Source organism: Castor canadensis, chromosome 3 (assembly GCF_047511655.1).
Source record: "Castor canadensis chromosome 3, mCasCan1.hap1v2, whole genome shotgun sequence".
Classification (NCBI taxonomy): domain Eukaryota; kingdom Metazoa; phylum Chordata; class Mammalia; order Rodentia; family Castoridae; genus Castor; species Castor canadensis.
Genome location: NC_133388.1, coordinates 38589447 through 38615292, shown reverse-complemented (window position 1 = coordinate 38615292; position 25846 = coordinate 38589447). Strand labels below are relative to the sequence as shown.

At 41.1% G+C, this 25846-nt stretch overlaps 2 protein-coding genes across 7 annotated transcripts in view; one reads left to right on the top strand and one right to left on the bottom strand.

Moving 5' to 3' along the window:
* Positions 1-4072, bottom strand: part of Pigh (phosphatidylinositol glycan anchor biosynthesis class H) — a 46621-nt gene extending 42549 nt beyond the window's left edge. For all 3 annotated transcript variants that reach the window (XR_002213114.2, XR_002213115.2, XM_020176511.2), the window contains exon 1: positions 3808-4072. Coding sequence is in view for 1 of the 3 variants with exons in the window: in XM_020176511.2 (XP_020032100.1) it covers positions 3808-3987 (180 nt within the window). In the remaining 2 variants the exon portion in view is untranslated. The remainder of the gene's footprint in view (positions 1-3807) is intronic.
* A 26-nt stretch (positions 4073-4098) lies between these two features.
* Positions 4099-23973, top strand: LOC141421547 (large ribosomal subunit protein mL63-like). 4 transcript variants are annotated; one of them, XR_012446130.1, is made up of 3 exons: positions 4099-4280; positions 15682-18861; positions 23918-23973. XR_012446130.1 is itself a non-coding variant. In XM_074067729.1 (3 exons), the coding sequence occupies exon 3, from the start codon at positions 17205-17207 to the stop codon at positions 17511-17513; it is 309 nt and encodes a 102-aa protein (XP_073923830.1). In that variant the 5' UTR covers positions 4099-4280; positions 5965-6046; positions 15682-17204; the 3' UTR covers positions 17514-23973. The 4 variants fall into 4 exon arrangements, 2 of the variants coding, with proteins under 2 accessions (XP_073923830.1, XP_073923829.1); XR_012446131.1 differs by having other exon boundaries at positions 19370-23973; XM_074067729.1 differs by adding an exon at positions 5965-6046 and having other exon boundaries at positions 15682-23973.
* Positions 23974-25846: the final 1873 nt, after the last annotated feature.

The window sequence follows — 25846 nt, the reverse complement described above, 5'->3', positions numbered from 1 at the left end:
TCTAGAGACCAACTAGAGAAGTAGGCTGAAGACTACAACAGAACACTGAGGGGGAAAATGCAGCCAGAATCAAAAGTGCTCTCGTATAAACTCTGAAGCCTTCCTACCTGACAACTTTCTGTTGTGTTAAATAATAAAGGTCCTTTTTATTTAAGTCTTTAGTTCTGGGTTACCTATAGCTGACTGTGACTAAATGATGTTGTTAAGGGCTCAGAAAATGGTAACCAGGCTGAGGATGTAGCTCGGTGAGAGCGCTTGCCTAGCAATGCACAAGGGCCTGGGCTTGACCCCTGGTATACACAGGAAATGGTATTACTATGTATTCTCTTGAGTCTAAGACACATTTGCAATCTTTTGACATTTCTGAAGTTGAAGCATGTTGTTTTACTGGTGCGTGGTTTTCTCATGCGGCATTCTTTCTATTCTTAGAAGGTATTATTTAGAAGGCTGGCACGGGGTGGGGGGGGAATCATTGATGACTTACAATCAATGAAATTCAGTAATTCTGGACCACATTCCTTGCAATCAGAATGTCTTCTTATTCTTTGTATTCACCAGACACCCTCATTGACCTAACTCTAGTCCGACTGCTCTAAGTCCTCTAGCCCATGACCCATCTGTCTTTGGTGGGCCTGCACTGCCCAGTAGTAGCAAGAACCTTCCAAGTTGAAGACAGAACTCCCACCCTTAGTATCTGATCACCTGGCTTACTGGGTTAACTTTCTGCTACCATAACAAAATACCTAAGATTAAACAGATTGAAAAGAAAAAAGGTTGTACTGGAGTTACAGTCCAGCAGTAGAGCACTTGCCTACCTACCATGTGCAAAGCCTAGCATTTGATGCCCAGCACTGAAAAAAGAAAAGTTTGTTTTGGCTCACAGTTTTGGAGGTTTCAATCCATGACTGGTTGGCCCCATTGCTTTTGAGTGAATGGTGAGGCAGTATATGACATGAAACAAACTGTTCATCTCATGGCAGCCAGGAAACCGAAGAGAAGGACCTGGGTCACATGAGCCCCTCTGAAGGCACACCCCCGGGTAACTTATGCCTCCCACTAGGCCTCACTTTTTTTTTTTTTTTATAGTACTGGGGTTTGAACTCAGGGCCTTGCACTTGCTAGGCAAGTGATCTACCACTTGAGCCAAACCTCCAGTCCATTTTTGAAGATGAGGTCTTACAAACTATTTGCCCAGGCTGGCTTCAAACTTCAATCCTCCTGACCTCAGCCTCTGAAGCAGCTAGGATCACAGGCATGAGCCACCTCACCAGGCTCGCGTTTTTTTGCCAGGGCCTGCATGGATCATGATCCTCCTATTTCTGCCTCCTATGTAGCTGGGAAGACAGGCATGCTCCCAACATTGTGCCCAGCTTATTGGTTGAGATGGGGATTTCGCTAACTTTTGCCCAGGCTTATTGTGAACCACAGTCCTCCTGATCTCCATCTCCCAAGTAGCTCAGATTACAGGAATGAGACAGCACGTCAAGCCAAATCCCACTTCTTAAGGTTTCCATCACTTTCCAATACCACTAAGCTTTTGGGGAGACACATGGGCTTTTGGGGGACCTTCCAGATCCAAACTACAGTATCTACCTTCTGTAAAAATCTTGACAAGTCAGTTTAGCCAGAATGTTACTTGCTCCAGATGATTCCTTTTAGTAATTCTCCATCCACTAACCCCCACCCTGCTCTTTGGCTATAAATCACCACTTGTCCTTTTGTATATTTGGGATTGAGGGCAGTTCTATTCTGAAGTCTCTCTTTCCCTACTGCAGTAGGTCCTGAATAAAATCTGATTTACCACTTCAGCTAACACAGTATTACATCAGGAACCTGCAAACTTCAGGCTTATGGTCTATTTTTGTTTTGCCCACCTTGAACAACGAATGATTTTTAAAAATTTTTGGTGGTACAGGGATTTGAACTCAGGGCCTCATGCTTACTAGGCAAGTGTTCTACCACTTGAGCCATGCCTCCAGTCCTTTTTTAAAAAAAAACATTTCTATTAACACTTATTAGTTGTGTAGGGGGGTTTCATTGTGGCATTTCCATATGTGCTTACAATGTACCTAGGTTAGATTCACCCCCTCCATCATTCCGTTTTCTGTTTTTAGTTATTTTTCAGGCAAAATTTCATGTTTTTGCCTCCTGCATAGCTAAGATTACAGGTATCACCACCACCACATCTGGCTTATTGATTAAGACAGACTCTCACCAACACCTTTGCCTAGGCTGGCCTAGAACCACTAGAACCACAATCCTCCCAATCCTGCCACCTGATAGCTAGGATTATAGATGTGAGCCACCATGCCTGACCTTTTTTTTTTTTTTTTGCTGTACTGGGGATTGAACTTGAATTTTGGGCCTTGTGCTTGTTAGGCAAGCACTGTACCCCATGCCCCGAGGCCAATTTTTAATTTTTTTATAGGACTTCAGGAAGAAAAAAGAATATGAGACAGAGATCTACAAAGCCTAATAGATTTACTATTTGACCTTTACTATTTGCTGAGGCAGGAGGATCTGAGCTCAGATGGCAAGACCCTGTAACAAAGTTTTTTTTTTTTTTTACTTATTTAGCCTAAGATCAGTTATACTATGGTATAACGAAAAAGAAAAGGTTTCAGTCAGACAGTCCTCAGTTTAAAGTCCAGATCTTTCACTTACGAGCTTGAAGTAAGGAATTCAGTAAAGCAGTTGGCACTTAGTGGGCGTTTATTTTTTGTTGTTGTTGTTCCTCCTCACATAACCACATGCATGACTAGAACTCAGGTTAACATTAAAATTCAACTATTTATAAATGAAATTGGATGGAGGAGCTTTCACATCAATTTAATTATCATTTGAAAAGACCTACTAAGCAATTTTTAAATACGATTTGGAATAAATGAGGGCATTAGTTCTGCCTGGCTCTGTGCTAAGTTACGACGCTTTGAAGTATGTTTTGCCGGCACACACACACACAAAAGCTAATGGATGTAGTAATGGCAACAACATGCAAATTATGGAACTAAACAGTCCTGGTGCTCTTAGCTCTGGTGGGATCACTCCTGGAATGACATATGCATACAAGGATGAGGCACTGTAGAACTTGCCAGAACCAACGGCCAGGAAAAGCGAAGGGCAAAAGCTGGAACAAGGTACCCCATGCTCCAAACCAAGACCTGAAGCATGGGAAGGCTTAGCTTACGAAATTAGAACTCATCCTGAGAAGGGGCAGTGAGATGATTCTTTTTACTTGAGAAGTACCACAAAGTTACTTAGTTTGACCCTCACAATACTGTCAAGTGGCTATTAATTCCATTTCAGAGCTGTGAAAACTGAGGTTCAGAGAACAGAGAAAAGAGCCTGGAAGCTGAAGATAGAAACCACGCATGTCCGAAAGTTCTTAATTCTTCTAGCCAGTACGCTTGAAACTGGGGAAGTGGTTGGTCTCGGTCAGGAAAAACAGACTGTGGAGGCAAAGGCAGCTTCTGGAAGACTATAGGAAAGTGATAGGAGGAGGAGAAGGGATGGATGGGGAAGATGCACTAACAGTCCTCTGAAGTGTGGGACTGATGCGCTGTGAGCGTGGACTACACGGTGCACACGGAAGTGAGTTTTAGCTGTCGTGCAAGAACTAGATATACGTGAAGTGGATCCAGGGCAGAGAGACGACGTCCAGGAGCACAAACTTCTCTAAATGCAACGAAAAGCGCTGTCCAGCAGCAGATCGGCGTCCCCAGAACCGGCGAGTCCCCGCCCTCGGTCCCTACAACTCCAGGAGGGTCGGACCAAGGACCCTTCCGAAGCAGGCCCGCCGGCCATTACCTCGCAGAGGGTGAAGAGTCCGTAGGCCACCAGCCACACGGTGCAGGTGACCGCGGTGAGCGAGCGCAGCGACAGCCGAGGGCAGCTGAGGCAGAACTCCCGGCAGTACGGAGAGTAGGAGCGGCGCTGCAGGGTCAGGGGGCCGCCGCAGATATCCGAGAAGCTCCTCTCGTCCTCCATGACCAGCTTGGTCCCCGCCTCGGCCGCGCCACTCTAGCCCACCGGCGGACCCACTCGCCTCGTTGGTTCCTTCCCCCTTTCCGGGAGCAGCTCGCCCCGCCCTCCCCGGGCGCCGCGCAGCCGCAGTTGCGCACCAGACCTGGTGGGTCTTGTGCCCCACCCCGCACCTTCGGCAAAGGCCTGTAGGGGTTCATGCGGATCCCGCAATTGCGGACGGATAAGAACTCTTAACTGCTTTTACTTAAACTGACTTCATTGCTAAACCGGAGTGAGCTCCAAGGAGACGTGCACAGGTACTCATCCATTCATCCCTTCACTCCTGCCACCAGGTAGTTTCAGGTGCTGACGGTATTGACAAGGTCTCTGCCTTCAAGTAGCTTCTTTACTCGTAGAAGAAACGATATGGAAATAACTTAAAATAGTGTTTGGTGGCGATAATAGGCTGACTGGCAGGAACAAGGTAGCAAGGCTTGGAGCATGGTGTAGGCAGACGAAGTCCTGGCTGGGAGGTAAGCAGGAGTGGGAGATGCAGAAGTATGGATAAGGAAATTACAAACCGCATGAGTAATAGCAGCCTATGGGTTGTTGCGTGGCCTGTTAAGGCAGTTGTGGCACTTCAGCCCTGAGGCAGCATTAGAGAGGTGATCCCTTGTGTATAAAGATAAATGCCATGAAGGTCTCACTAGTTTTAAGTCTCAGAAAGTCAAGTTCGACTTCTTCACCCTCATGCAGACTCTCTCTCTTCCTCTCTCTCTCTCTCTCCCTCCTCCCTTTACCCCCTGTTCCTCTCCCCCTCTCCCTCTCCCTCTCTCTCTCCCAAAAAGATTTCCTTCAATTGTTTGGATTTTTCTTTTTCTTTTTTGGTGGTTCTGGGGTTTGAACTTCATGCTTGCTAGGCAGACACTGTACCACTTGAACCACTCCACCAGCCCCCTCAATCATTATTTTGTTTTTCCAATATTATTTCTGTGCCCTGAATATAACAAAGTAATATACTCTTCTTAAAGTCTTTTATAATCATGAAAGTAATATCTGCTTATCATAGATAATGTGAAAAATACAAAAAAAGAAACTTTTAAACCACCCATATTTCCACACTATGAGATAAGCACTGTCAGTGTTTTGTGAAAGCCTGTAGTCTTAGAGCTCTTAACCTGAACTCCATGCAGATAATCAGGGTTTCACCTTTAGTTTCATTAACTTCTATTTAACATTTTTTTTTATTATGGATGCAGGAAACAAGCCAATTAGTATTACCAGTACTTGTAGTTTTTGTCAGAAATCAAATGCTTTCATTTCACAGTAATGTTACAGTTATCCCAAAGTGTTTCCAGTCATCACTACTTCAAAATTGCAGTAGTGATTATTAGAGGCACCTCTAGATCTTGTTATTTAACGTGTCAGTAAAGAGGCACATTGCTATAACATTTCAAATGTTTTGATAACTGTGTTTTGATTCAGTTTGTTTTCTTTGAAGTCATATGTAGTTCATTTATGTGTTAAAAAATACTTTCGTGATAAAGGATCCATTCATTAACCAGACTTCCAAAGAGTCTGCAACAAAAAAAGGCTAAGAACCTGTGCAGATTAAGAAGTTTCACAACTACAGAGGTATAGAAAGAAAAAGATACCTAATGTACTTTAATTTGTAAAAGTATTTAAGTATTAGAGATAGTATAGTAATATAAAATACCTTGTTCTCTCCAATCACAGCATTACCTTAACTTTTACTCAGTTTGGCACTTCAGTAAAGTGAAATGGAATATGTATATATGCCATTTATCTAGATGCTAGTTGGGATGTGAAGTGACAAGTTCTCTTGACCATGACCTTATAAAAACGGAAAGGAGTGATTCTTTTCACTCTCAAGCCTCAGAAGTTTCATGGAAAATGTCAGCAATGAGGAACAACTGGTGGAAAAGACTTCCATCTAGCACTTGGTAAAGTTTCTTCAAGATATTAAATATCTTTTTGCAGGGTCTCACTAGGGTCTCATACCCTGTTGAATTCACTTGTGGACAAGGAAGTATGAGAAATGAAGTATATACTATTTTTCAAGGTAGGCTAACTGCCACAACACACAAAAAGCTCACAATTTCAGTAGCTAAATACAATAAATGTTTGTTTATTGTTTGTCTGCAGTTTCACAGGGTGCTCCTGGCCAGGTGACTCACAGTGTTTGTCAAGTGGTGAGTTAGGAACCCAGGCTCCTTAAATCTAAGGAATTCAGGATCTCAGGGGCCTCCTCATAGTGGTCTCCACTGGATCCTCTGCATCTGGTCAACAGATGAGATGCAAGAATGGAGGATCATACTATATGACCAAAGCTTCCACCTATCTTCCATTGTCACAACTCATCAACATGGCTACACCAAACTTAAAGAGATGCTGGGAGTCATGGTTTACCAATGTACTTGGTGGAAAAAGAGATGATTTAGTGAAGTACTAGCCAGTTTTTGCCACACTTGCCAAAGTTTTGGCTACAAAAGCAAGGGAATATATTTGAGTGACTTGAGCACAGTGATGGTAATACATTGGATTAATCTCACTTTTGATGATGGATAGTTAGTTGTACTGTCAAAGTTGTTCTCAGAACCTGAGTGTCTATGAATACAAATAGTAAAGAAATAAATCTAATGAGATAATTCAGTGAACTTTTTATCTTTAGGACCCTACTGTATTTTTTTTTTTTGTGGTACTAGGGTTTGAACTCAGAGCCTTGTGCTTACTAGATAGGTTCTCTCCCACTTGAACCACTCCACCAGCCTCCATATTGGCTTTTTTAAAACTTTCTATTGAACCCTCTTTTCAGTATTCGCTGACATTTACAGATTTAGTAGTTCTAAGAATACTGTTTTATTCCATAGTATCTATTCTAGTTGATTATTTTTTGAGATGAGGTCTCACTTTGTTGCCTAGGCTGGCCTTGAACTCCTAGACTCAAGCAATCCTCTGGCCTCAGCCTCCTGACTAGTTGGGATTTTATTTGATTTTTTTTTAATGGTATACTATTAATGACTGCTCCAACTGTGTTAACTGATAATTGGTGTCTTAGTGTCACTCATAGGGGAGAAAAAGTAAAGAGCGTATAGTTAAAAGAAATTTCAACAAAATAGGTTGATAACTAAAAAAGATAAATATGACACTTTATCTGTCCTTTAGAATTCCATTGTGATAGTATCAGAATTCCATCTGGGTAGTATTTGTGAGCTATTGCATAGCTATTTCACTGGTTGACCTAGATATTTTATTATGTGTGTGCAATTTAGTACAGTCTACTGATAATGACATTTTACCAGTGTGAATAAAGGATTGAAACCTTATATTTCTATGTTCCCTTCCCCTTCCCCACTTAGAACTGTCTTAAGTATTTCTTCCACATTCACCGAGAACATATCAGACAGGGGCATAATTTTCATTTCAACCTTCAAACATAATTTAGAGCCGACTGTGGTGACCCTCGCCTGTAATCCTAGCACTCACGAGGCTGAGGTAGGAGGATCTCAAGTTTGAGGCCAGTCTGGCCTTCATAACAAGACCTTGTCTTAAAAAAAAAAAGAACAAACAGAAACAAAACAAAACATAAAGAGACAATTTAGAAAATCCAGAGAAGAAAAGTCTATTATGTTTTCTCATGTTTTTTCCCTTCCAAGATTCCATCTTTTATCATTTCCTTTCTGTTTAGAGAGCTTCCTTTAGCTATTCTTTTCAGGTAGATCTGCTGGTGACAAATTCCCTTAGTTTTCCTTTATTTTAGAATACCTCTATTTCCCCTTCACTCTTAAGGGATGTTTTCACTGGAAATAGAATTCTGGGTTGATAGTTACTTTCTTTCAGCACTTGAAAAATATTGTGCTCCTTCCTTCTGCCTTCGATGGTGTGTGGTGAGAAATCTGTCCCTTGAATGACCCCTCCCCCTTCTACCCCATGGTAAATTATCATTTCTAGATTATGTCTTTAGTTCAGAAGTTTGACTGATATATTGGCATGAGTTCTTTGGATTTATCCTGTTTAGGATTTACTCAGCTTTTTGAATCTGTAAATTTACATCTTGCCAAATTTGAGGAAAGTCCATCAATGATTTCCTCGCATATATTTGTATAGCCTCACATCCATTCTCATTCCTTCTGGGATTGTAAGGACCTGAGTGTTACAGTCCCATGTGCCCCTGAAGCTGTGTTCGTTTGTTGTTTTTCAGTCTGTTTTTTCTCTGTTGGTTGGATTGGGTCCTTACTATTGTTCTGTCTTCAAAGTCCCTGTGTCTTTCCTGGGTCCTCTCCAATCTGTTGTTGAGCTCATACATTGAGTTTTTCAATGATTCATGGGCCAAAGCCAGTATGTAAAGTAGGATTTATTAGAGAGAACGGAAAGGCTACAGCTAGAGAAGTGCAGCAGAGCCTGGAAGCCGGTAGCTCGCTGCTCAGGTGAAGGCTGGGGTTTTTAGGGATGTTTTAAGTCTGGGTTAGGTGGGTTCTTTTCATTGGCCATGGATTCGCAGGCTTTCTTAGGTGAACTGGTTTGTTTTGCCCCTTATTAGGGGAGGGGAAACAATCTTGAGAGCATTTTGCTCATCAGCCCTGTGGCAGACCTATCAGACCCTGTATCTCCTCTTCATGGTACAGAAATGCAGGTTTACAACTCCCTCTCAGGATGCAGGAATCACAGTGCTCTCCATGGGGGGCAGGATACTCACTCATCTGCCTTAGGTCTCCAGACCCAGCATAACTAAAGCAATAAGGGCTGAGGGCATGGCTCAATGGTAGAGTGTCTGTGTAGCAAGCATGAAGCCCTGAGTTCAAGCCTCAGTATCACCAAAAATAATAATATAAAAAAGATGAATCTAGTTTAGTGATCATAGGTTTGCCAAATAGATTCAGTTATAACACTGTCAGCTCAGTGTTGTGATTTGGATCAAGGTGCCTCGGAACAAGTTATTCTCATGCAGCTATTTTTCTGAAGATTCAAAAGAAAAGGTAAACATCTTGGCTAAGCCTTATTTACTCAGAGTGGTGTGCAAACCAGCCACAAGCACTAGAAGCTTGTTTGAAATGCAGACTCTTGGATCTCACCCCAACCTACGGACTCGGAATCTGATGGGGTTTTTTTCCCCCTTTGGCAGTACTGGAATTTGAACTCAGGATTGTACACTTGCTAGGCAGGCATGGTACAGCTTGAGCCACGCCTTCATCCCTTTTTACTCTGGTTATTTTGGAGGTAGGGTATTGTTTTTTGCCCAGGCCAGCCTGGACAGAGATCCTCCTGTTTTGTACTTCCCGCAGTAGCTGAGATAGCAGGCGTTCAATACTACGTCCAGCTTTTTTCTGTTGAGATGAGGGGATCTCACAAAATTATTTGCCTGGACTGGCCTGGAACCTTGATCCTCCCAATCTCAGCCTTCCAAATAGCTAGGATTACAGGCTCTAGTCTGTAAGATACTCATGTGATTTCCTTGGACATTAAAATTTGAGAAGCAAGAAAGATACAGCTTTTAAAAAACTGATTCTTAACTCTGCATATTGTCATCACCTGTGGGTCCATCCCACATAATTACATCTGAAGGAGAAGTATTTTTTAAATACTCCCAAGTTATTTTTAAGGAGTTGCCAGGGTTGAGCATTGTTGGGAGGAAATCTTTTCCTCAGCCATCCTAGGTTCTCTAAGCAGATGGAGGCTTGTGAATTAACTGCCCACACACAGATAAATGGGAGAGAAGGCTTATATACCGGCTGGGGAGCACTCCACAATGAGTAACTCTCTGAATAACCAGAGATGAAGGTATGTGTATACTAACCAGCTTAACAAAGGAGGGGGGAATTCAGGGCTTCAGTGGAAAAGAGTAGAAGGTTCTCTTGAGTTTTTTAATGCTAACAGACAGCTGAATTAGTACTTTCTGGTGCGAAGAGTCAAACTTTTCCCAGTCAGGAAATTTCCTTGTGGGAAACTTCAGATATATTTATCTCTTACAGGGTTGGCTGTTGGTAAGTCAAAGTCTGCAGACTTAGTGTCTGGTGATGGCCCATTTCACAAGTGGAACATTCTTCTTATTTTTCGTGGGTACTAGCATTTGAACTCAGGGTCTGGCACTTGTTAAGCAGGTATTCTACCACTTGACCCATGCTTCCAGTTCTTAGGATCTTAAGTAGGACATTCTTACTGTGTCCTCACAGGGTGGAGAGGCAAGGACAGTGAGTGGAAAAGAAAACAACAAAAAACCCAAGTTTGTTTCTCCTACCATACCATCACAACACGGAACATTTCTGTGACTATATATATGGGGTTTCCCCCTATACACAAACAAGCAATTTAGTTCTAACATTATTGGAGGTAGCATCAAATTCCACAGGTTGAGAACTGAGCCCCATACGACTGCTCTCCACATTTAAGATATCAGCTGCAAGTCTGGCCTTCGTGGAACTTCTGACTGACCCTTAGCCCTCTCCTCAGGTCTGATTCATTTGCTTTTTTAAGTTTGTTTTTGTTTTTTGTGGTTTTTTTCTTTTTTTTGCGGTACTGGGTTTTAAACTCAGGGCCTACACCTTGAGCCACTCCACCAGCCCAATTTTTTGTGATAGGGTTTTTCGAGATAGGGTCTCAAGGAACTATTTGCCCAGGCTGGATTTGAACCACGATTCCTGATCGCTGCATCCTGAATAGCTAGGATTACAGGCATGAGCCACAGGTGCTCGGCTTGATTCATTTGCTAGAGTAACTCACAGAACTCAGGAAAAAAAAACTTTCCTTATGTTTACTGGTTTAACATAAAAAATAGTTTAAAGAACACTGTCAACAAAAATTCATGAGGAAAGAATTTGACAAAAAGGGGAGACTTTATTTCAAAAGGCAGTTTGCAAGCCAGAGAGAAACAGCCTTCATACAAAAGTGTGCCCCTCAGGAACAAAGAGAAGGGCTGGGTTATATAGAGAAATTTCTCACTTGGATTCCCATGCTGGTCTGCTATGCAAATGAAAGATACAAGCCAGTCAGTACCTAGTCTTGACTGGTTGATAATTAAATTTGATTGCAGGAGCTGGGCGTATAGCTCAGTGGTAGAGCACTTGCCTGGATTGCAGGAGATCCTGGGTTCAGCCTTCAGCAACACACACACACACACACACACACACACACACACACACACCCTGCTAAAAGGGACTTCCTGGAGGTTGGCAGCTGGAACAAGAACATGCTGGGCAAGGGCTGCAAAGTTCAATTTGTGGTTATTTTGGGCACACAGAGTATAAGTATGATCTGAAGTTGGCAGATGGCTACTCAAACTCCATTTTGAATTTAGGACCAATTAGCCACTTTGAACCCTTCTTGAAGATTCAGCTTTTCTTAAAGTTCACATGCCCCTCCCCCGGGTTGATTGCAACTGTCACCAGAGAAGGGTTTGGGATGAACAGCATCCAAATAAAAGAGGGGGATCCTCAATTAACCTCCACGTGAATCCAAGCCTCTTGAATACAGTGATGAAAAGAATTTTGAGGTCATTCATGAAAGAAACTCACAAGGTAAGGGGCCAGCAAAGATTTATCAGCAAAGAAAGATTAAGCTGGGAGAGATAGAGAGGAAAAAAGAAACACCCCATGATGTGTTGAGAGTGGGGGCTAAGGAATCCATAGGCAGTCCTCATCCCAGGAGTATTTAGGCTAAGAGTTCAGTTTAAACTTTTCCTAGTTAAATGGTCATCTAGCAATTTTTCAGTTATTCTGCTATGGTAATGTTTTGATGTTCTCACCCAAGCCTGAAGATACTGCATCAAGGGTGACTTTACCATGAAAGGGTCTTGTGACCTGGGTGCTTGTTTTTTGTAAACTTTATGAGCATTCTTTCTGATCAAAGAATTACTGCACCAGGCACCCTTAATTCTCAGACCTTCTTACTCATCTAAAGAAATTGTAACTTACTTAATAGTGAAAGGAAAGGAGGGTAATGGAAGGAATGTATGTGTGCACTTTCTTAAAAGATTAACTTAATCTTGCTGCTCTTGTAACTTTTAGTCTTAGATCCTGACTCTGGCATAATTTCTTCCTGATTTTTCTTATATTTCCTGATTCTTGTGATACCTAGTCCTATTCTCAAAACCTGTTGGCAGAGATGGGTATATGGCTCAAGTGGTAGAATGGCCACCTAACAAGTGTGAAGCCCTAAGTTCAAACCCCAGTACCGCCAAATCAAAACAACACAACCTGTTGGCAGACAGCATTGATGATCAGTAAGGTTGTGCTAGAGTATTGGTTACCTTCTGTGGGTCCATCCAGTCCCAACCTGGGATTTTGATGGCTAGGTAGTGACCAGTTGAGCAACTGTAGCCATTCTGGAGGTCTCAGTCAAAGTCTCTTGGGCTATGTTGGATCTGGTTTTTGGATGGACTAAGTCCAGAATCATAAGGTGTTGATTTAACATGATCCTCGTGCAGATCTCTTACAAGAATGTGTTAAAACAGGCTAGAATGAGCTTAAAGAGGAGCAATGCTTAGTCCTAGTATGAGAAGGATTACTGAAACTAGTAGAGCAAGGGTTGTGTCTGTAGTTCAGGGGAGAGTGCTTGCCTAGCACACATGAGGCCTTGGGTTTGATTCCCTTCTCAACAAAAACAGTGACAACAATAAAAAACTTTAGAGCAGGATGTAAGAGGAAATCAAAGCCAGAGGGAAGCCAGCTAAAAATATTTGAGAATTAGAAGTATTAATTTGGAGAGGTAGAGCCAAATATAGAATACTAAAAGTTTAGGATTTAGTACAAGTGATAGGTGAATAATAAAACCTCAAAAACAATGAACAGCACTAAAAATCTAATAGCATATATACTACAGTTTCTCTTTGGAAACATAATTTTTCTTTCTCTAGTTTTTTCATTTCTAAACTAATATAATTACAGTAAGATTGATTAATTATACTGTAAGTTTTAGTCTTAGCCCAGTCTTTTATTTGCATAAGTATAGCAAAGTAATGGTTGACAATTTAGGCTGTTTTTAAGTTTGCTTTGCTGGAATTTTTTATAAGGAACCTCAGATTTGACCTCTCAAGGCTAGGAAGCTAAGCCAAAGGTTTACCATCCAACATCCCCTGGAATACCTGGGTGAATTCCTCTCTTCTTGAGTTTCCCCAAAATATCCTGAAGTTTGTGATCTTGCCAAAAAGTGACATTCTTTATTTACTGTGAGGCCAATAACCCTATAAGAGAATCATGTAGACAAGGTACTAGGCCAGGTTTTCCAAGGAAAAACACTGGCTTCAGTGTTAATCTCACTTTTGATTTATTTTGTTTTCAGTGCTAGGGATCAAGCCCAGGGCCTCACACATGTTAGGAAAGAGCTGTACCACTGAGGTTTGTCTCCAGCCCTAACCTCAGTTTCTTAAAGCCATCTGGTCATATATGAAAAATTTGACATTCCAGTCAAAGCCTTGGTAATATAAACAGTGTTTACAATTGTGTTCTGTTATAAGAACAGATTCCTATTTAACTTATGCAAATAGTTATTTTACCTTAAAATAATAATATTCAGTGATAGTTTTAAATTTCTGAAGGGATCGAATAGGAGAAAACAAAATGTTTTAATTTTGTTTACAAAAGTATTCTTTACCAGATTGCTATAAACTGTAAGTAGCCTAAAAGAAAAAAAATGTTGTCTTGACTCTGAAAAACAAAACAAAGGAATCAGCAATGTTTTAAACACAAAATCATAAAACTAATAAAATGTTATCAGCTTAATCTCATTTAGTCAATTCTTGTTCTGCTTGATTAAGTCATCAGTTTTATAAGTCTGTTTTCTATTAGAGTTATGAAAGTTTTTACTCAGTTCAATGGTATGATTTTAAAGTCATAAGATACCTATGTTTAAGAGTTCTTGCCACATGATAAAAGCGAGAGCACACAAGGGAGGGGTGAGGATAGGTAAGACACCTAAAAAACTAGCTAGCAGAGCTTAACGCAGAGAAACTAAAGCAGATACCTTAAAAGCAACTGAGGCCAATAGGAGAAGGGGACCAGGAACTAGAGAAAAGGTTAGATCAAAAAGAATTAACCTAGAAGGTAACACACACACACAGGAAATCAATGTGAGTCAACTCCCTGTATAGCTATCCTTATCTCAACTAGCAAAAACCCTTGTTCCTTCCTATTATTGCTTATACTCTCTCTTCAACAAAATTAGAGATAAGGGCAAAATAGTTTCTGCTGGGTATTGAGGGGGTGGGGGGGAGAGGGAGGGGGTGGAGTGGGTGGTAAGGGAGGGGGTGGGGGCAGGGGGGAGAAATGACCCAAGCCTTGTATGCACATATCAATAATAAAACAATTAAAAAAAAAAAAAGAGTTCTTGCCAGGTGCCAGTGGTTCTCACACCTGTAATCCTAGCTACTCAGGAGGCAGAGATCAGGAGGATCAAAATTTGAAGCCAGCCCAGGCAAAAAGTCCATGAGTCCCTGTCTGGAAAAAAACCATCACAAAAAAAAGGTCTAATGGAGTAGCTCAAGGTATAGGCCCTGGCCCAGTACCAGGGAAAAAATAAAAAACCAACACAAAAAAAGGCTGGTGGAGTGGCTCAAGTGGTAGAATACCTTCCTGACAAGCATGAGGCCCTGAGTTCAAGCTCCAGTACTGCAAAAAACAAACATAAAGTGTCTGTGTATGTATATGTATGGGGCTGGTGTATAGCTTAATGGTAGAGTGCTTGCCTAGAATGTATGAGGACCTGGGTTCAATCCTCAGTATATTTAATTAAACTGAATTGATCATAGGGCTTTATAAACCCTTTAAAAATATCTCATTATTAGGTATTATCTAGAAGAGACAACAAATATATTTAGGCTTTTTTATTGTGCTAGGTGGGGGTACATTGCAGCATGTACAAAGATTCTTACAATATATCAAATATATCATACTTGAATTCACCCCTTCCACCATTCTCCTTTATCCCTGTCTTTTTTTTTTTTTTTTTTTAAAGGAAGACAGTCTCATTTCCAATTGTAACATGAAAGTCTGGGGAGAGCAGAGGTGCACATTATTTGTGCTATCATACTGGCCAAAATTTCACTAAGAACTTTCATCGTTTTTAGCCCTTTTGCTATGGGACAGGTACATGCATTAATTAATTAAGCACAATGAGAAACTGCGAGTCAGGTGTATCAGTATCAAAACCAAAGCTGAGCAGAGGTTGGTTGTTATAAATCAGGTTTATCAGCAGTGTTGAAGAAAGGGTGGTAGCTGGATTAGAGCAATCATGTTCTTAAAGTGGGTGTAAGTGTGACACCCATGATCCAAAGTTTACTCTCACAGACTCTCAGATGGTAAAAGACCTTTGCTGCTGTGGGGACTAAGGTTATGTTTTTGCAGTAGTGTCCATAGTCACCCAAGAAAATGTAAGACACTTCCAGTTACAGGCCCACTAGTCTGTGACATCAGGCAGGTGACACTGGGATTGGAATTTTCCCAACACTAAATAGGCAACAAAAGTCCTTTATGGACGGGCACCTCTAACTAAGACCAAGACCCTGAGAAACTGGCATGGCTGGACATCAAGAGTGCTGCCTCAAGTCTTATGTGTCTTGAGTCTCAGCCTTTTGGCTGGCTGCTAAGACACTGATACCTCTGTCCCTTGGGAGGCAGAGGCTAGCAGGTGTCCTCTTTGGTCACTAAGCAAAACTCTCAGGACATAAGATAAGAGGGGAACCTCATCCATTTTTTTGTTTTGTTCCAGGGACTCACAGCATAGCCAGTATGATGGAAATTATAAACCCACTCATCTGCAGAGCCAGTTCCAACAACAGACAACAGGACCTGTGGCTGTGCTCTTTTTGTGTGGTTTCACTCCTTCAGACAGATGACACAGAAAAACAAGACAAAGGAAACCAAAGATTATCTCAGAAAAAGGATCAAATAGGAATCTAGAGAACTCACAAAACACCAAAAGTCCCTTTTTTTTTTTTCTTTTTTGGAAGTACTGGGGTTTTAAACTCAGGGCCTCACACTTGCTAGGGAACCATGATCCTCCTGATCTCTGCCTCCTGAGTACAGGCACCAAAGCACTAGATCTCAAAAAATGTTTTCCCCTGTCTGCAAATTTTTAAAGAGAGAAGACAAAAATAATCCTATTATTCTTGCCTTGATTGGTTCCTGCAGCAGATTTGGGACCTGACTGGTAAGAAAATCTCACTCTTTGCCAGTCTTTTGTCACAGGTCCTGGATCTCAGATGTAGCAACACTAGAACAAGCATTGTTAAGGTCCATTTTGGCTAGCAAATATTCAGGCCATCTTGGCTTATTTTGGTCCAGAGACCTAGCAAATTACAGCTCTCTGAACTGTCATTTTTAGTCATGAAAACTGACTGGAATGTTGGCCATCACCAATCATCAGAAAAAAAGTATAGAGCATAGATTACCCATTTTTCACTCACCTAATGAAGGATCCCTTTCTGTGCAACTTATAATTATCTATACACCTACCTATCAATCCATCTATAGAGAGAGTACTGCTTAATATTTTAAGTGTCTGGAATTCCCAAATACGTAATTTTTTTCCAAATACATAATTGACAGGGTCTCATTATGTAACTCAGGCTGGCCTCAAACTTGAAATCCGCCAACCTTTGCCTCCTGAGTTGTGGGATTGCAAGAGTGTATCACCACACTTGGCTCAACTTTATTTATTGCAGTAAGTCAATAACCTGAGTGAGAGAATTCTCTTCTATCTTGAAATAAATTCTGAGAGCTCTACCTGGAATGCAGGAGGTTTGGATTGGAGATTTACCTGATACAAAGCAGCACCCACAGGGGATACAATCAAACTCGGGCTCCAATGCTGGGCACTGATGGTTCACGCCTATAATCCTAGCTACCCAGGAGGTAGAAATCAGGAGGATCACGGTTCGAAGCCAGCCCAGGCAAATAGTTCCACAAGACCCTATCTCAAAAAACCCTTCACAGAAATAGGACTGGTGGAGTGGCTCAAGGTGAAGGCCCTGAGTTCAAGCCCCAGAACCACAAAATAAACAAACAAATGAACAAAAAAAACCTCAGAGACTCTTGCAGTCACCAATGAATTGGTTCAGGATGGGCTGGAAATAACCAGGAAAGTCCTTTAGGATCCCACTTCTGACACCAACAAAAATTCACTAGGAAAGAATTTAAGACAAAAACAGGCTTTATTTTAAAAAGCAGTCTACAAGGCGCGTCGGGGAGCGACCTGAGGCACGCAGAGCTCTGAAGACCACTGCTGGCGCCATGTTCCTCACCGCCCTACTACGCCGCAATCGGATTCCCGGCCGGCAGTGGATCGGGAAGCACCGGCGGCCGCGGACCGTGTCTCTGCTGGCGAAGCGGAACATGGTGCGTCACCTGCAGGTGGAGGCGGAGAACCACTACTGGCTGAGCATGCCCTGCATGACGGCCGAGCAGGAGTGCGGCCACGCCGCGGCGCGCAGGGCCCGGGCCTTCGAGGCCATCAAGGCGGCCACCACGTCCAAGTTCCCCCCGCACAGATACGCGGCCGACCAGCTCGGCCACCTCAACGTCACCCAGAAGTGGTCCTGAGGACAACGCGCCCGCTCGGGGCGCCACACGCCCCGGTCCTTAAAAGTATTGTCGCTCACCTCTCCTGTCTCTCTCTTCTTGAAGCTGGTCGGAAATAGCAAAGTTACTGGGTCACAGGTGGCAGAAGCCGCATTTTGAATGAACGTTGCCATGAAACTGCACACTGTGATTTGGGGTGTGACACACTGATGCGGGTTTTGTGGTGTAACAGCGAGCGTGCTTACCTTCTGTCAAAAATAATGCTGGCCTTTAAATGGAAATAAGATTTTCCCCCAAACAGCATTTTCTTCCGAGATTTGAGACTGGACATTTAAGTGTGGTAAAGGTATTTATCAAAACTGTTAACATGAAAGTAATTTTTTTTTTTTTGGTGACGGCCTTGGAACGTAGCCTACAGGCTTGCACCACCACTACCTCCTCCTTGAATGCGTATTTTTCCTTTATTTTTTGGCGGTACTGGGGTTTGAACTCAGGTCTTGGCACCTTCTGAGCTCTACCAGTTGAACCACACCTCCAGCCCTTAAAAAGTGTAAAGCAGATTTTTGGAAATACAATTTAATATACCATTCCATTCACCAGTTGAAGATTTTCTTTAAAATAACCTCTGTGAATATAATAAAGACAACCAGGAACTTTATGTTACCAAATACAACTTCCTGTATAATTTGGACTATTTTATGTATGAAGAATTTATCCAGAGTTACCCCTTAGTAATGACAAGGACCTGGCCTTGAGAATTGCTCTTGAACAAAATCCTAACTGCTGTACATATATTTAATAGAAAATTTGCAAAATACATAAAAAATAATCCCATTACCCATTAATGAAAAAAAAAAAAGCAGTCTACAAACCAGGGAGATGCAGCTTTCAGGACAAAATGAAAGGATCAGAGAGAGGGGCTGGTTTATACAGAGAAAGTTCCTCCACAGGTTCCCACTGTAGTCTGTATGCAAATGAGGGATACAAGCACTCAGCTTGATTGCTATTTAAATTTGACTTTAGGTGATACTGAATCACTCATCCTGTTTGTGTCCAGAAGTTGATGATTGAAGACACTGGACCAGAAGTTAAAAGCAAAGCAAGCACAAGTTTATTAAAAAGTCAGCAATGCTCCCTTGCTGGAGGGAAAGCTAAACTGGAGTCTAGGAGTGATATAAGGCTCTGCCTGGCTTAGGTCCAACTATTCTATCTTGAAACTTACTACATTTGTGATTGGTGGCACTTAGTCAACTTCCCACTGAACCCAGTCCCCTGTCTGACCACATCCTTATCCAACAGAACATTCCAAGAAGGTTGATCAGCTCATCCTGGCCTCCCCCCACATCCTACAGCTGCATTTTGTTACCTGGTAAGAGGCCTGTTGCTTCTCTAAGAAGCCTGTTACTTCCCCTTCACATGTCTGTTTCTAAAATGTCTCCTCATCCAAAATGGAGTTACCACTGTTACTCATTTCCCTTACAGTGGGTGGCAAAAGGGACTTCCCAAGGCTGTTTATCTTGGTAGTTGAAATAGGAATATGTCTGAACAAGGGCTGTAAAGTTCAGTTGTTGATTCTTCCAGAAGCAGAGTATGTATGTGACCTCCTAATTGACAAATGGCTACCAGACTCCATTTTGAACTTGGGCCCAAATAGCCACTTGGATCCTTCTTGCAGATTAAGCTTTCCAAAAAGTTCACAATGCAAATGAACATCCAGATTGAGAAATACATAGAGTGAGGTCTGGAAGGGCTCTGAGTGTAGGAGCTTCTTCTCTGTGGCATTGGGGTATGCTTCTCTCTTGGCATATGTTCTTATTCATCTCTGGAAGCACTCTGAACTTGATCCTTTTGTTTTTGTTTGTTTGTTTATGATAAAGTCTTGCTATGTAGCCCAGGCTGGCTTTGAACTCACCATCCTCCTGCCTCAGTTTCCTGAGTTGCTGGGATTATAGGTATGTACCACTACACCCAGCCTTCTTTGGGTTTTTTTTTCATTTATTCATATATGCATACAATGTTTGGGTCATTTCTCCTCCGTACCCCCCACCCTCTCCCTCCTTTGGGGTTTTTATGAAGGCTTAATTACATAGGCTTGGCTGGTCAAATTGTTGGCCATTGGTAATCAAGTCAACCTTCAGCCTATTTCCTCTCCCTGGAGTTGGGGGTGGTGGTGGTGAGGGTATGAGTTCCAATCCTCTGAGCACTGGGAACTTGCCAAAATTTGCCTCATTAACATAAGCTGAGGGACTTTTGTAAATGTCACAGTGTACCTCCAGCACAACAATAATTAAAACAAACAAACAAACAAAAAAACCAAAAAATGAGGTGTGGTTGAAAGGGGTGTGTTATAAATAACAAAAAAAATTTTTATCACTCTGGAGCTATTCAAAGTTGAGTACTCACCCAAAACACCAGAGATACAGAACAAGGTACGAAGTCCAGCAACTATTTCATCTGCCTAATGGTACTTAGTTTCAATCAGCAAAATCCCAGTGGTAAAAGAGTTCTTGATACACATGTCAGAGCCACCTACCCATTGTGGGAACATTTTTTATTCATTAACATGAGTTCAGCAATCAGCAAGAGGGCCTTGGAGCAGCTACCCTCTATACCCTACTATTACGGTCTGGGTCTAAAATGTCCCCCCAGAGCCATATGCTAAAGGCTTGGCTGCCAGCTGATACGCTTTTGGGAAGTGATTGAGTCCTGAAAGTTCTGACCTGATCAGTGGACTAATCCATTGATGAGTTCATAATTTGATGGGCTATTGGAAGGTGTTAGAAACTTAGGAGGCAGGACCTAGTTGAAGGGAATGGGTCCCAGGAGTGTGCCCTTGGGGATTTTATCTTGTCTAAGACAGCTTCTTCTCTTCCTTCCCCTCCCCTCCCACCTCCTTACTCCTCTTCCTTCTTCTCTTTTTCTCTCCCTTCCTCCTCCTTTTTCCTCCTTTTTTTTTTAAGGATATATTCATTGTACAGGGAGGATTCATTGTGACAATTCTGAATAGCCTTACATTGTACATTGGTTAGATTGCCCCCATCACCTGCCCCTCCAACCCTTCCCCACCTGACTTAAAGCAATTGCAAGAGGTTTCATTGTTCTTCCCTCCTTGACCAACATAAGGCAAGCAGCTTTGCTCCACCATGCCCTCCTCACCACAACCCCACAACAGGGCCAATAGACCATGAGCTATGAACCAAAGAAACTGTAAACCAAAGAAAATCTCTTGTCCTTTAAGTTATTTTTCTCAGCTCTTTTGTTGCAGTGATATAGTCATAATATACTTTGTGCAATATGTAACTGCACGTGGAGAAGCTAATCAGTGACAAGAATAGTCCAAGGAACTAATGATCATTGCTCTTGCAAAACTGAAAAGCAACTCATGACTAGGCAATAGTCTAGTCAGTCAGATGTTAGTCATCTGCCCACCCACCCACCAGTCTGCAATTGCCTGTCACTTGCTATGAGAAGGTGCCCACCATCAACCACCTGTATAAACCACCCCTAAGTCAGCTTGTTTTCAAGATAGACTTTATGACAAGAGTCCCCTATCTTCTCATGTAGCCAGCTTTTCTCATAAAGTCATCTTCCGTGCCTTAACAACCTCTTGACTTAATTGACCTATCATGGGGCAAGCAGCTGAACTTGGGTCAGGTATCAAATTTTTGGTGAACCAGCCAGGAGGACTCCTACTTGCAATGAGCTGGCTCCATGACAGAGGAAGCTGCTGGACTATTTCTAGCAAGCAGTGCAACCATTTTTGGTTCTGGCAACTTTCCCTTGCCTTCTTTGATTGTGGCACAAGCTCCCCAAATGCCTGCCACTGACTCGGGGAATTGACATTTGGGTGAGTTGGTGGGCTCCCACAACAGGTGGCTCTGATGTGCACATCAGGAACTCTCCTTCACCACTGGGATTTTGCTGTTTGAAACTTAGGTACCATTAAGCATTAGTTGCTGGACTTTATACTTTGATTGGTACCTGTGGTGCCTTTGGGTGTGTTTGTGTGCTTATGTGTAAGGTAAATGGGAAGTTCAATGTCTGTCCAAACTGATACCATAAAGGGTAAACCTAAGGTTGGGATCATGGCTCAAATGGTAGAGTGTTTGCCTAGCAAATGCAAGACCCTGAGTCCTGCCAAAAAAAGAAATGGGTCCACACCTTTAGGAGAGGACCAGCGCACATATCGCAAGGATGAAGAGCATTAGAAAAGAGACTGCTCCAAGGTTTTTTGTTTGTTTGTTTTAAAAAAAAGAAGACGAAGGATAAAAGAGTTAAAAGAGGACTTTAAGACAAACTGGTATGTAAAAATGTTTGGTTAACCATCTTTTTATAAATTGGTATGTCATATGATAAATCACCCTAAGGAATTCTATTTGAGTTGACTTGAATTTATCAGTTAGATATTTAAGACCTAAGAAGAATTATTTAAGTAAAAATACAATACATTGTCCATTACTTTGTATGTTTCAAGTACAGCAACTTTTAGGGTTTTTCTTTGAGAGAAATAACTTAAAATGATGAATGTTAAAAATAAATTAGGTAAATATAAATGAGAAAAGTGTACACTAAAACATGAAGATAAAATATCTGAGTCTGTTTTTTGTTTTGTTTTGAGTTTCTCCCTATGTATCCCAGGCTTACTTTGAACTCTGGATCTTCCAGCCTTATCCCCCAGAGTGCTGAGATTACAGGCATGTACCACCACCCCCAGCCTGAGTCCTTTATTATTAAAACTGTTTACAAAGTGGTCAAGATTCTAATATTGATGTATTATATAAAAGTTCTTCTCAAACTAACATTTGACTTTAGCACATAATAGAGTTATTTTAGGACTTGGTGGAGTGGTTTAGGTGATAGAGCACCTGCCTAGCAGGCATGAATGCTCTGAGTTCAAATCCCAGTACCACCAAAAAAAATTAACAAAACAAATAGAGATTTTTTAAAATACGTATTTGCATACAATGTTTGGGTCATTTCTCCCCCCTTCCCCACCCCCTCCTCTACCCACCCGTCCCCTCCCACAAATAGAGATTTTTAAAATATGTTAAGATAGTAGTTTTAGTTTTTCTCGTTTCGTTATCAAATTTCAAAACTTATGTGAAGGACCCTTTATATCTGTGATTAGAGATATTATAAATCTGTGTCTGTGCTTTGTAAATATTATATAGAACTTTATAGAGTTAGATACATGGGTTTAATTCATGCCACAATAATCATGCACCAAGTACCCAATAAGTACTTCTTCTTATATAATATACATTGAATCTCAACATTAAGCTTATAAAATATGCTTACAAAATATCTATAAACATAAAAAAACTGTAATATATTTTGCATTTGTTTGATTTGAATAGTTGTTATTATTGTGTATATGAGATGTGCTTGCATTATTCATAGTACATACACATATATAAATGTGTGTGTTTGTGTGTATGTATAATACTGGGGTTTGTACACAGGGCCACATCCCTGCTAGGCAGGTACTCTAGCACTTGAGCCATTCCATCAGCCCCTCATAATATATTTTTATTATGTGTAAAAAGATTTTCAAAACTTAACTAACAGACGGCAGTTTCCACAGAGCCTGCAGGAAGGCATCGGGTAGGGAGTGTGTTGTGGTCAGCAGCACTGTCTTTGTAAATTTGTGAGAGATTCAAAGCTAGTCTTTGACTTTGCCTGTGCTATTACTTTGTGTAGACCTGATAAGAAGCAGAGTGGCACAATTATCATTATCCACAAGCTGTGGGTTCTGAATTTCATTTTAAAAGTAGAAGCCATGCCGGTGTATGTAAAGGATTTCCATGTACCTGTGGTGCTGTTACTGGCTACATTACATGCTGAGTATACTTGTGCTGTGTTCTATAACTCATAATTCAATGTGGAGGGTGTAAAAATGTATACTTTACCAAGCTGGTGTTCTCTAAGATGAAATTGTAATAGCCTTTTACAGGTTTATATTTGTGTGGGTTTTGGGGTTTTTTGAGACAGGCTGTTCTCAAATTTGTTATGCTCCTTCCTCTACTTCCCCAGTGCTGGGATTACAGTCATGATGAGCACCATGCCTGGCTCTGCTTATGTGCTTTCTATTGACAGCAAATTTCTTGCTACTATATAGTAAAATATTAATATATTTTTATCATTTTACTGCTGCATGACCATCATCTTTGAGTAAAGAGAAAATGTATAAACATTTTGCTTTAAAATTCTGTAAGAAATAAAAACAAAAGAGGGGTAGGGAATTCTCAGATCTTGTCTGACAGAATTGTTTCTTGGAAAATCTGGCCATATAGACCTGATTGCTGTGTGTAGAAGATACTACCTGTGGGACTGGGAAGGTATCAGTGCTTGTCGTATTGTAAAGCATTGACTACAAAGGGGAAACAGTTGTCAAGTGATAGTTTATAAAAATTTGCTTCTTCTAGGTCCACATTTCCATTGCAAGAACCCATGTACCTATTTGCCTCTAGGGACTTAAGTGGTGAGTAACTTTAAGCCTTTGATCCACATGAAAGAATCTGACTCTCTTTTTGCTTTCTGTGCATATGTGTAGTACTGGGGATTGAACCCAGAGCCTTGAGCTTGCTAGGCAAGCCCTCTACCATTTGAGCTACACCCCCCAGGCCTTTTGTTATTTTTTATTCAGTTAGGACGTTACTAACTTTGTCTGGACTGGTCTCAAATTCACAATCCTCTTGCCTCTGTCTCCCTAGTAGCTAGGATTACAGGCATGCACCACCACTCCTGGTTTTATCAGGCTACCTTGATGCATGAAAAGATTGTGGTTTAGTTTGGATTTAAAATCATGCCCAGTTGCAATACCAAAACCTTAGATACCTTCAAGTATCTACTCCATACTATATGACATAATTAAAATGTAGCTATCTATAATTTTTCCAGACAGGAACAAGATTTATTTGATGACTTTGGGTGAGGATAGAAAACAAAAAACAAAAACAAGAACAAAATCAGTCCAATGCTGGGGACATGGCTCAAGTTGTAAAGCATCTGCCTAGCAAGTACAAGGCCCTGACTTCAAACCTCAGTACTACCAAAAAGTAGGCCAAGAAAATTGTTTGCACGTACTTTATACTTACATGAAAATGATCTAGACAAACTAAATGTGGATATGCTATAGTCTTTTAATTTAAATTTGGACCTTTGTATTTTGATCAAACTGGATGAAAGGGTCTGATAGTTAGGATCACATGACTAGGAATGGATATAGATAAAATATTAAAACATAAATAAAAGTTAAGTTTAGGACAATCAGTTGAAGTATATTAAAACTATAGGTATGGGTAAATAAATTAATGGTAATTCAATATAATTTCAAGGAGACCAAGATGTAATAGGAGATGATATATGTTATATATGTAATGTATATCTATTTGAGAAATAGTTACTTGATTTAAAAATTAATGTTTAATATCAACAAGTATCATTTATATCATAGTTTATTTCACCAATGATAGCGGGTTTTCATTATTAGCAAAATGTCTAGAGTTAAACAGAAACATGTATAATAACACTTGGAGAGTAGCTTGTATGCTTAGCTTGTATGAGTACCTGGGATATGACTTCTTGATGTGGGTAAGGATGCTTAAGATATAGCTCAAATCTTCCAAATGATCTGGTGTGAGTGAGCTATGTAAGAAACATAGATGGACATGTTTCTTTCTTTCCATAATGTTCAAATTTATTGACTAACAATAAATTCACAAGCTATGTCACTTTTGTTGGGGTTAATTTGCCAAGTAGTACTGATTTCACTTGGTAGCCATGGCCATTGGGAATCACATATTCTTTCATTCCAGTTTTTATATTATAATTTTTTTTTTTGGTTGTACTGGGGTTTGAACTCAGTGCCTTACACTTGCTAGGCAGGCACTCTACCTCTTGAGCCACTCTGCCAGCTTTGTTGTGTTGGGTTTTTTCAAGAAAGGGTCTCATAAACTATTTGCCTAGTGTTAGTTTCAAATCCAGTCCTCCTGAGTAGCTAGAATTACAGGCATAAGCCACCAGTGCCTGGCCCAGTGCTCAATCTTAATTACTAATATTAACTCTCAGATCACACATTACACTTCAGACACACACACACACACACACACACACACACACACACACACTGTGGAATGGCTAAAAAAAGGTTAAAGCACTTGTAGGGTTCAAATGCCCTTATTGAAGGTAAGAGCAGAGAGCTCATGCAAATGGAAAAGAGTCACTGCAGGTTGTTAAATAAGATATTAACATAACCCAATCACAGAGCTGCTCTGATGTAGGGCTGGTTTGGGAGGGCACAGCTAGTTACAGGTGAAGGGTTAGATCAAGGTGCAGAGCTAGTTCAGGCTCAC